This window comes from Parasteatoda tepidariorum, chromosome 6 (assembly GCF_043381705.1).
Source record: "Parasteatoda tepidariorum isolate YZ-2023 chromosome 6, CAS_Ptep_4.0, whole genome shotgun sequence".
NCBI lineage: Eukaryota > Metazoa > Arthropoda > Arachnida > Araneae > Theridiidae > Parasteatoda > Parasteatoda tepidariorum.
Window position 1 is genome coordinate 66,161,187 of NC_092209.1, and position 12,424 is coordinate 66,173,610.

The 12,424-nt window shown below is 31.0% G+C and overlaps 1 protein-coding gene and 1 long non-coding RNA gene across 3 annotated transcripts in view; both read right to left on the reverse strand.

Moving 5' to 3' along the window:
• Window positions 1–1,714: 1,714 nt before the first annotated feature.
• LOC139425919 (uncharacterized) lies at window positions 1,715–3,409 on the reverse strand. The gene is made up of 2 exons (XR_011637042.1): window positions 3,228–3,409; window positions 1,715–1,820 (listed from the first exon to the last, which is right to left on the reverse strand). It is a non-coding gene; the product is annotated as an uncharacterized lncRNA (long non-coding RNA).
• A 3,144-nt stretch (window positions 3,410–6,553) lies between these two features.
• LOC107446600 (ornithine decarboxylase) overlaps window positions 6,554–12,424 on the reverse strand; it is a 30,014-nt gene continuing 24,143 nt past the window's right edge. For both annotated transcript variants that reach the window (XM_043047893.2, XM_043047894.2), the window contains exons 8-11: window positions 11,707–11,878; window positions 8,900–9,006; window positions 7,614–7,834; window positions 6,554–6,728 (exon numbers count right to left, since the gene is read on the reverse strand). In XM_043047893.2, coding sequence (XP_042903827.1) covers window positions 6,638–6,728; window positions 7,614–7,834; window positions 8,900–9,006; window positions 11,707–11,878 — 591 coding nt within the window. In that variant the 3' untranslated portion in view covers window positions 6,554–6,637. The remainder of the gene's footprint in view (window positions 6,729–7,613; window positions 7,835–8,899; window positions 9,007–11,706; window positions 11,879–12,424) is intronic.

Genomic DNA, 12,424 nt, shown 5'->3' on the forward strand with positions numbered 1-12,424 from the left:
CCCAATTTATTTTAAATAAAGTAAAGTAACAAAACCACTACTACTCTGTTATACACTATTTTGAATTTTAATTTGTTTTTAAGTTAGTCACGCAGCTTTTGTGACTCTATCATTTTCCAGGAATATAAAAGTGTTTAATTTTATTTTGTGATTGTTTTAATGTTGTCTTTGGTTCCGTAAAAATGTAGGAATGCTATTTCTCGTTCCCACACATACTTAAAACCTCTTATTGATTTACCTGTTATTGTTTGATTTTTACTTGAATTTTCTCCTAAACTGTTTTTTGCATTTTAATTTCATGCCTTTTGTCAATCTCTGCCCCTATGTGATTCCTCATTTTGAATTTCTAATCACTTGTGTTCCTAGAGTATATACATGTCTTTTTCTTTTTTCTTCACGAAAGACTGCTGGCTTTTGCACCATGCGTCATAAATTATTTACCTGACTTTTAATGTACATGCTCACTGCTATGCTTGTACAGTTTTACGTTCTTTTGATTATATATTTACTGTGTTTTCTTTAAAAGGAAAAACCTGAAATTTGATACCTTAAGTAATGTTGTGTCAGCTGTGACTATATTCTGAGTTACAAACATCTTATGTTTAACGACGTGAAATTGCTTCTTTTTATTAACTTTGCACCCCTACTGAAGATGCGACGTCAATATATATTCTGATTGATATTGTTGATTTTCTTTGTAATGTTTGTTTGTGCTAATCATTTCCAAGGAACACTGTTTTCTGGATTTTATATTTATTATTCTCCCTATTTGTTAAAATTCTAATTAGAAAATTTTGAATATATTTGCTTATGTGATTGAACTGTTGCTCGCACTTCGAACTTTCGGAGTGTCCCCGGATGTCCCCCCTTGCGGGAGCGGGGTTAAGCTAGCTATTAGTTGTAGTAAACCCGAAATTGGGTCGACTGTTCAACGCCGTTTATAAAATAATTTTTTTAAAATGTCTGTATAATTTCTGAACGATTGATGCAAGAATCTGCTAGTTTTAGAAGTGATCCAAACGGATATTAATAATATAATAAGAATAGTATTTATGAGAGTATCTGTAATACAAGGAGATGTATACGGGGAAATAAAATATTCAGGAACGACAGATTGATGTTTCACTGTAACTTTTCTCGGTAATTTTTTTCAAAAATTGAAAACTTTCCAAGAATTCTTAGGATTTCCTTTGTTATGAAATGATGAAAACAAAAAGGCCGGGATAGCCTGGTCGGTAGGCCGCTGGGCCCATGTCCGAGAGTTCGTGGGTTCGAACCCCGCCGACTGAAGACTCCCCGTGTAGTGAAGTGACTGATGCACGTTAAATCTGTCGAGTCGCAAAAGTCCTCCATGTTCCGATAACAAATCAAAACCTCTGGGGGTACTGGATTGGAGATCGATCGTTCTCTGATTCAGGTCAAAATTACCATCTGTGGATGAATGAATGGATGTCTGAATGGGTCCGCACTATAAACGGGTGCGACGTATGGTGTGGCAGAAGTTGAATTCTTGGCCATAGATGGCGCCACTGGAAAACAAGAGCAATCGCATCCCTCTGCCTAAACAGGCATACGTCAACAACAGCAACAAAGCAATTTTCTGTATCTATTATAACCAATACTTAAACTATATTTCTGCATTTTAAAAATAGGGAAGAATATGATATACTTACAAGTTGTTCAGTTGTTAATTTCATAAAATCATATAGATTGCTGTAAGTTTTCGTAGTGGTTTTTAATTGCAAAGAATTAAAAAAATCTTTCCCATCAGTTTTGTTTATAGTTTGTGTGTGAGTAGTCATCTTTTTTTAAAACTCAATCTGCAAGAAAGATTATTTGTTAGGATATTTAAATAAAAAAAATATTCATATATATGAAGCATTTTAAATATAATTGTAGTTTGCTTAAGAATATTCATAATGTTATAATCAAACATATTTTTAATATCTTACAGAAAGCAAACCCAAAACAAAGAAACATAATGCTCTGAATACATCAGAACCTAATATTATCACTGATCATATATGAATAAAATATTCCCATTGAATATGTTATCTGAAATGAATAGAATATTTCCACTGAATATGTTTGATATAAAAAGAATATTTTCACTGAATATATCTGAAATAAATAAAATATATCCACTGAATCTATCAGAAAGGATTACAAAATTTCCACTGAATATATATGAAATAGAAAGAATATTTCCACTGAATATACTAAAAGATGGTAGAGATGAAAATATAGGGGAAAAAAGGAAAAAGAAATAAAGGTTTTTTAAAGGAAAAAAAATATTAAAGAATGTATTAAAAAGTATTCTCAAATTTAAGAAATTTTAAAACTAAAAAAAAAAGAAAAATTGGAAATTAAAATATGGAAAAGATATAATCACGTCATCAGAAAGAAAATAAGGATAAAAGAAAAGAAAGATTAACGAAGAAAATTTAGAGAAATAATAATAAGTTTTATTTACTGTGCATAAGCTGCAAGTGCATAGAACTCATAAAATAAGTTAAAAAGTATAGAGAAAACAAGGAAAAATAAGTAAAAAAATTTTAAAGGGGAAAAAATTATTAAAAATTGTTTTAAATAATATTCACAAATTTAAAAAATTTTAAAATTAAAAAGAAAATGGAAACTAAAATAAGGAAAAGATATAATCTCGACATCAGCTCATAGGATTACATTCGAAAAAAATGGTGCTCTCTAATATTGTATTAATATAGCCAAGCAAAACATATCAATATAATAGTGTGAGGATCACCAAAAAAATTGGCTATATTAATATATTGGCTATATTAATACAATATTAGAAAGTACTATTTTTGTCGGATGTAATCCTGTGAGCTGATGACAAGAGTGTATCTTTTCCTTATTTTAGTTTCCAATTTTAAAATTTTTTAAATTTGTGAATATTATTTAAAACAGTTTTTTATAATTTCTTTCCCCTTTAAAATTCCTTTACTTATTTTTCTTTGTTTTCTCGATATTTTTAACTTATTTTATGAGACCTATGTACATACTTGCAGCTTATGTACAGTAAATAACTTATTATTATTTCTCTTAATTCTCTTCGTTAATAGCTTTCTTTTTCTTTATCTTTTTCTTTATTTTGCTATNGTTCTGGTGATGCATAAAAACTATAGTTTCAAAAAAAATGTAAAAATGTCATATATTAATACTTGAAAATTCAAAATAGGCACTTACATTAAATAAAAAAAACATACCTAAAAATCTTGTACTTAGTGAGAAATTAAGTTGAATGTTGAGTTATGTGAAAAACTAATTTTACTTTTCTAACGAAATTTTTTTTTTTTATGTTAACCAAAATATTTCGATGCTTAAAATTTCTCACGATCAAACGTTTGATTACTTGATAGACGATGGTTATCTGACTTCTTTCAGTTGTGCATTTTTCTCTCATAAAACTTAACTTTTATCTCCTATATTGTGGCATTTTATGGTGTTTCCTAAACTATTTATTGCACTACGTATCAGTCTGTGTTTTTTTTTGTTTGATTCAAAAATAAATGAAATTTTATTTTGGATGGAAGTAAATTTTTAATTGCATTTATCAGCTTGCTTTCTTCATTCTATAATAGTAGCCTTTTATTCTATGTGAGGAAAATTTGAAATGCATTAAATAAAAAATGAGGCATTATAGGGGAGTAAGGGATAGTGTGGACATGAGGCTAGAGAGGACATTTTGAACAACTTATTTATTTATGAGTTGAATTTCCTCTATTCTATGAGGTATCGTAGATTTATCATATTGATATACACTTCCATGTGCAGTTGCATAATTAAATTGGAATACTTTAGTAGAAATTTTTAAAAGAAGATTTTTAAGGTGCAGAACTAATTTTTAAATTTTTCCTTTACTCTTTTACTAACATATTTTATTTTCACAATTTCAAGAAAAGTGGACAATATGTTATAAATTATCCAGTTTTATTTTCCTGTTTTGATATTAGCTTTAGCTCTGTATGTTTTCAAATAACTAGCATAAATAAGAGTCTTCGTGTAGTTAATTTGAGTGTATCCACTTTGATCTCATTCAAAGGCAAATGAAAGAAATATGAATTGGTTACAAATGCAATGCATTTGTTGCTATTCATCTTATAAACTAGAATAATTTCGTTAAATAATATAGTTGTACAATTAGCGGTCTCAATATTAAATAAAAAAATTAAATCGAATCCTTTAAATTAATTCCCTCCTTAAAACTTTTAAGAAAATTTGAAGGAGATGCTTCATTAAGTTCGCTAAGAGAACATAATTCAACATAGAGGAATTTAAAAAGAGTTTTCGCCACACTTAAACTAAAATGGAATATCAACGAATGGTAACGTCTTCTTTTTTGCGAGTTTTATAATTTTTTTCAGGGAGGGGAATATAGGTCAGGGAGTCAGGACAATTTCATCATCAAGTTAAAATAAGTAAAATTGAATAATTATTTAACAATATATTGATTTGCTTTCAAAATTTCTTTCTTTTACATAAAGAAAGACTATTACCAATCTATATTATATAAAACGCTAATACGTACGTATGTATGTATGTATGTATCAATAAAACCGATGATATTTCTTTTCTCGCGCTGGCAACAGTTTTCATTTTTAATTGATTGGATTCGGCGCGCAAGAGCACGTAGTGAGCAACCAGATAACAATAACCAGAGTGAGCATTATCAGGTTGTTCAATTCAGATTCATGCACTAAAAACATGACAATATNATATGGACATATGACAATATATGTGTTCTCAATTTTTACATTGGTAAATATTTTCGTTATCCAAAAATAATTTAGTATCTCATATCAATAAAAACTCGTATTCAATAAAGAAAGATCTATAATATTCACGTTATTATCCCTTTGTGTAATCTGTAATGATCTCGATATTATCGTATTCAATAGTTAGATTTATTAATTACGATTTTTAATTTCAATTACAATTGCGTCGATTGCATGATATTGAAGAATTCGCTACATTCATGTGTGTTGTCCATAGCAACAAAGAATAGATAAGAATTCAATAGAATTTAACAACAGATCATAATATTTTTCCTATTTAGCCAAATGATATTATTTTGACATCAAACAATATTTCCGCTTACCAAATGAACATTAGCGACACTCACAATACTATAGTATTCAATAATGTATTAACCTATAATATTTTCGATATTACCTTTCAGATATGTTATAGGTAATGGTTACGATGTTATCGTACTATATAGTTATCATTAATGATAACGAAATAGTAGAATTAGCTATTTGTGCTATAGGTAAACATTAGCCTGCTTAAATAATAACCTGGTGCAGCTTTATGATCACTATAACCGATAAATATCGATTTTTTTTAAAGTTTATGTTATTTTCATGTAAAGAATAAATTACTTAAAATTTTAGAAAGAAAATTTATGTTTAAAAACGATGTTTACAAATGAATATTATTATTTATATTTGATAACAGAAAGTATTAGAGTTTAATAAATTTAAAGGCAATGAAATTACATAAAATGTCATTTGGAGTAATAAGAAATATTTATGTTTAAAATTACCAGGGACGGTTAAATGCATTATTTTTTTAATTTTATATAATTTACGTTAAGCCTTCCAGGTGGCCGAGTGGTTAGCGTGCCTGACTGCGGAGCCGATGGTCGCGGGTTCGAATCGGGATGTTTCTTTCTCTCTGCGTTCTGCGGGATGTTTCTTCTGTGTGTTCTATGTTCTCTCTTCTGTCTGATTGTGTGAATGTAACCGCCCTATAAACGGGTTTGTGGTTGTATGACGTGGGTGACGCTGCTCCACCGCCGTGGCTTAGCCATTGGTGCTCACTGGGTAACGATAAGAGGGCAGCAATTCTGACATTTCTGAGGGCAATGGGAAATAGACCCAAGTGCCCGCCATTAACCAAAAAAATTCTCTAATATAGATTAAACTGAAATCGATTTTGCTTTGGATTTTATCTTCAGAACCTTTCTTAATTGTAATAAATTGCTTTCTTAATTGTATTATATTTGCTATTGCATTATTATTATGTTAGCAAATTTTTTCTCACCAGTCCCATAGCTTGTCTGTATTAGTCCGTGTAGTGTAGCTAGTGTTAACAAAAACAACATTTTTTGAAAAAAAAATATTCATGTAGAAAAACTAAGCAACTTTGTAATTCCAAATGCAAACCAGAATGAAATGAATCGTTCAAATTATTGTTAAAAAATACTTGATGAGTTAAAAATGATATTAAATATGTTTTTTCTGACAAATTTTTAAAAACGTATCTACATTAGCCTTGTTCTCTTTTCTATATGGTGGTAAGTTTAATTTTATGTTTTTGGGGAAAAAATAGAAAATCGAGTTATAGTAATTTTCGGTAGAATATTTATTGCAATCATCAGTCTGTTTGCTTTTCATTCCATTATGAGTTGTGTCTTATTCTACGAATTGTAGTTATTGTAATTGCAGTAATCTACGAATTGAGTTGTATCTTATTCTATGAGTTGCATCTTATTATAATTGTTAAGATAATTTTAATTAAATAAAAAATGGACGAAACAGAAATCTTTTTTATTTAGAAGATTTTTATTACAATAAAATTAGATCTTAAAGGATGCATAGAATTTGGAATTTCATCAAGGAAAGCTTTCATTTTCAATGAGAACTACGTTATTTGTCAGGAAATTAGTTATTTCATCCAAGTTTTGAATCCAATCTAATTGAAGCCTGAAAAAAGAAAAAGAAATAATCACTGCACCATTCAATATTTTGCTGAACTTTTTTGTTCAAATTTGTTACAATCGTAGCATTGTGCTAGGTTAAACCATACTATTGCACTTAAAATGCAAATACTTCATTTGCATCGTAAATTATAACGATGGCAAAAGTTTGCATGTTTCCATCGTTCAAATATAGGAAACATCGCCCACTCTCAAGACTCACCAGACGCGAATAAAGAAAATTAAAAAGCATAGCGTATCATAATCAGCTAAAAAAAAAAAAAAAAAAAAAAAAAAAAAAAGAAAAAACTCAAAAGGACTCCANAAAAAAAAAAAAAAAAAAAAAACGCGTCTTCGAAATTAAAAAAAAATATTTTTGACAATTAAATACGAAAATATTAAGAAAGAGGAAAATATCGTAGTACTTTCCTATACCAGTGAGAAGAGGAGGAGAAAGGAAGGAAAGGGTCGAGACATGGAATCGGTGTTCTCCCCAGATGGCGTATTCAAACGTTACGATTGCGAATACCACGGAACCAGTTTGGTCGAAACTAGACTGTTGCATTTCTGTAATGCTTGTGACCAAGGTTTACCGAAAGAACAACTGTAAGGGCTGTAAATAAAACTTGAATTGTTTCTGCTTCGAGTGTAAGGTTCAATTAAGCTTCTTTGGTTTTGCTACAAATAGTTTCTCGATTTGAAAAATTTCAGATTTTAGTTGGACTATTTTTGTCACCTGTGTGCAGTGAATTTAAACAAAATAAGAAATTTGATTGTCCATTTGATATGAAGTCATAAATATAGATGATTTAAATCTTCGGAATCTTTTGAGCTGGCTGAAGAGGATATATTTAAGAATAGACTATCTAAAGTTTGAAATCGAAATTCTTACCTTGAATTTTTAATGAACACCCTCTTAGCTTGTGGAAGTGGGACTACAGTAAACTCAGTGGCAACAGCAAAACTGTACGCTCCCATATTTTCCCATACGAGATATTCACCATCTGTTACTTCAGGGAGGGTGCATTCTGGCATTATGTAATCTTCGCTGCAACAAGTTTGTCCCCATATTGTACTTTTATAAACTGGTCGTTTCTTGATTTCCTCCTGTTTCTATAAAAGTGAAAAAATAGGTTATTAAATTACTTTCATGATGCTGTGGACGTTCTGTCGATCGGTGAATTAAAAATTGTCGATCGATTGATGGTATTCATCACAATTCAGAGTTTTATTTGCTTTGGAGGATTGCGTTTACATCTCTTTCTATCAGGGTTGGATTAAGAAGGAGGCTATAGGGACTGGGGCCCACAAGGAAACTAAGTTTTTGGAATTAAAATTGATTTGCTAATCTTTTTAAAAATTTGTTAGATATTTTCAACAACAATCTTCCTTTAGAATTATTTCTGTAATCATTGAGAATCATTTATGTAATTCATTTTCTGTAATCATCTACAAAATATTTGAAGAGGACGGCGGTGTTTGGTTTGCAAAAATTCAGCATGTTTAATAAAAACGAACGATTCTTATTTTTCTCTCTCGATTTGTATGTTGTAAATTTGCTGTATATTAGACATTTTGTTTGTTGTAAGTATGTGGTAAATTTGTATGTTGGTAAGTTCTTGCAACAATTCAACATTTACAAATTTAAACATGTTGTATCAGCTGGCATATACATTTAATTGAGTTTTAATATTTAGTATAATTAATTTTTAAAATTTATTTTTTTAGTATAACTAAATTTTTTCTAAAAGATTTTCTTTTTGAGTTTCTTTAAAGCAAGCCTAAGTTAAATTCAGTTGATCAGCCTGAGTAGGGACCGAAGATGCGCGGTATCGGTCCTCGTTAAACTGCTGTACCGTAAGGTACTCGATTTTGCCATTCCTTCTGCAGAGAATCAAAATTGCGGTGGTATGTCCTCGGATTATCCTCAGACATGTTTACTAGACAGTCGCCAATAGCTTATTGTGCAGCTCTAGTGCAACGTAAATAAAGTACCGCTACTAACTTTTCGCTCATGAATTCTATTATGATATGTGTTTTAAGATTCGATGTGCAAAGTTAAGGATGCGCTCGAGTATTTTTTGCTCCAGTTAGACGAGTTCTTCAACACAATATTTCTGATCTTAAAATCCGAGATCATTAAGTTTTCAAGGAGCCATAGTAAAGAAATAAACTTACCAACAAAGGTCTGGCATAAATATCGTAGAGTTCAAATTGCCGAAAAAATGAACCATAATATCCATCATTTACAAAGTAATGTTTTTCTACACCATTTTCCTCAATTTCTGAAAAGTAAGAAGTTATTAAAATTAGGAATTCAGAGGGATTCAAAACAGATACTTTTTATTAAAATGTTTTTATAACAAGCATCACGCATCCGCTACGACTGTTACGAAAGTTGATAGCAGCAAAATAATCACTTATTAGCTTCATATACTAGGAAAATTTTTCTAGGTATTCAAAATATGATTCTTGGCACCCTTTCAAGTTTTTTTTATCAGAGCAATGTTAGCGCGCTAGTCTCCTAATTGAGGAAATAATTAAATCAGTAAATGTTTAATTTAATAAATAATAAATAATATAATAAAAAAATATATGATATGTGGAATATAAAAATATACTCGGTTTGGATTACAAGATTTTTAAATAAGTGCGCAGCGCTAGTCCTTCAATTCTAGATGCATCCCGTCTCTATCACAGATGAATTGTTGACTTTCATTTTCAGGTTTAGAAAATAATCAAATGCATCTTATTTACATCAATGATTTCATAAGATAAAGGTAAGCTTCTATTAATCGTTATTATACTTGTCCCGACATTTCCGACAGTGGCAATTCCTACTTTTTTTCTAATCCAAATTGAGTGAAATCCACAGCCCTCGTCGGGAAAAAATTATCCCAACTAGCGAAAAAAAAATTAGTGACTGTAATCATTCATATGATGCAAAAGTTAATGCAATGTGTGGCCAACTATAAATGCCTACTAATTGCATTTTGTTGTTAGAAAAGTAATACTTTCCAAACTCTGAAATTAGAAATAAATTCTCTGTCGAGAAAAATGCCGACATGCATCTTTTCCAGTTGCTTATGAAAAGTAGAATCAGTCCAATAGAGAAGCAGCTTTGAATTAAGGGTCTAGCGTTGTTTTGAAATTTTGAAATTTTGTGCCCAGGTCCTAGAGAGTTATCCAATTAACGGATAATCAACCAGAAATTTCGAGCGGTTGTCTGTGTTTTCCATATGAAATTGTATTTTGCGTCAGTCTGACTAATTTAAGTCGAATTCGTAACTTCTCTGTCGTAAATATGAACTGTTTAATGTACTGGGCTGTATTCGTTTCTTCGCCCATTGATATATTATTCGGTAATATATAGATTATATATAGATGTCTCTAAATCTTTCTGTTGACTTGATCAGACCAATCTCAAAAATATGAGTCGCGATGGCTCAGGGGATAGAGCCTTCCAATGAGGTGAACCGAGTTCAAATCCCAGCGATGACTGGTCGATACGAATTCCGCACCCGTCTTGCAACGACCACAGTGCTTACGCGAAGTATCCTCAGTGGTAGACTGATCATGGGTTAGAGTCCTCTTATCGTTAGGCTAACCGTGTTAGGTTCTCGTGGTCTTTCTTACCATGTAACGCAAATGCGGGTTAGTTCTATCAAAAAGTCCTTCCCAAAGGCAAATTTTTCCTAATGCTTGAAACAGGAGTTCCCTTGTCTTCTGGATTGGGTTCAAAATTACAAGGCTATAGAGTTGGATATTAGTAGTCGCAAACCCAAGAAAAATTGAGTCGACTGTTCAAAGACGGTTATAAAATAACATGAAATCTTAATAATATGCTTCACCTGCGATGTGCAGTACTTTAACTACTTAAACTTGACAAATAAAGAAAGTGCCAGCATACGGAAATAGATACGAATTATACACAAAAAATTGATTACGTAAAAATTGATTACCTGATAAAAAATCCATCATATAGCGATATTAAATTCTTATTTCTTTGATAAGGCAATTGCTAATTAACACGGGCAGAACAATAACCGAATAAATGGTTTTTATATCATGCTCTAAATTATCATGATACAATTACCAGATTATACCACATATTTATCAAATTTTAACGAATACTATAAAACCATATTTTATTATTAATTACTCTAAAATTATTACCAAAGCGCTTTGGAAAAATTTACCGTGCTTTTTGGTGTTTTTATAGAACTAGAAACATGATAAACTTTTTTATATTCTAATAGTTTGACCATGCTTTTTTATCTTCCGTGCAGCAAAACCATCGTTGAACAGCCGACTCAATTTTTGGATTTACGACTACTAATGTTCAACTCCATAACCATGTAATTTTGAACCCAATTCAGAACACAAGGGAACTCCTGGATGAAGTATTGGGAGAAATTTACCTTCGTGGAGGACTTTTTGATGGAACTAATCAGTATTTGCGTTACACGATGAGGAAGAAAGTGAGAACCTCCCACGATTAGCCTGATGGCAAGGGGACTCTAACCCATGATCCGTCTACCACTGAGTATATTTCCCGTCAGCACTGTGGTCTTTGCAAGCCGGATGCGGAGTTCGTATCGACTGGGATTCGAACCCGGTTCACCTCATTGGAAGGCGAACGCTCTATCCCCTGAGCCATCGCGGCTCAGAAAAATGATATTGTAGTTTCGACGGGATGAAAAATTTTTTGTAACTTTTCCACGTTGGTGTTAAAAATCTTTACTAATTAAGGTAAAATTAAAATATGAACTGGAACAATTCCTTATGTTTTGTATACGCGCCGATAAACTCTTTTCAAATACAAATCTTGCAACTACCAAATCTTCAGAAATGTTCAATATTGAGATGACAGTGAAACAAACACTGTACCTAATGATTCAATGCTTACAAAAAATTCCTCTAAAAGGATGATAATCTAAAATTTGTTTTCATTACAATCAAAATGTAAAATTTGTCTAAGTTACCATGTTGATCTCCGTTAACTTGACGTGGGAGCTTATTGACAGTTTTTTTTCCTAGTACGCAAGTTACATTTCTTTGAGCGGAACCAACAAAGTAGCATCCGGGCTCAGCTATTACGCGAACACTGTTGTCTGGAAAATATTTTTTCACACCATTTCTAATTTCTGATGAGACCTACAATAAGAATTTGGCGAGTAAGAACATAGAAGATAATAAGTAAGAACAAAGATGATAGTATGTAAGAACAAAGAAGATAGTATGTAAGAACAAAGAAGATAGTATGTAAGAACAAAGATGATAGTATGCAAGAACAAAGAAGATAGTATGTAAGAACAAAGAAGATAGTATGTAAGAACAAAGAAGATAGTATGTAACAACAAAGATGATAGCACGTAAGAACAAAGATGATAGTATGTAACAACAAAGATGATAGCACGTAAGAACAAAGATGATAGTATGTAAGAGCAAAGAAGATAGCATGTAAGAACAAAGAAGATAGCACGTAAGAACAAAGATGATAGCATGTAAGAACAAAGAAGATAGTATGTAAGAACAAAGATGATAGTATGTAAGAAAAAAGAAGATAGCATGTAAGAGCATAGTATCACAATTAGTTTGTATGAACGAGTACAAAATAAGCACATGCAATAGTCATTTTTGTTTAATGTCCAATACTGCAATGTATAGCCAAACATATGCCATTTCATACTTGATACATTA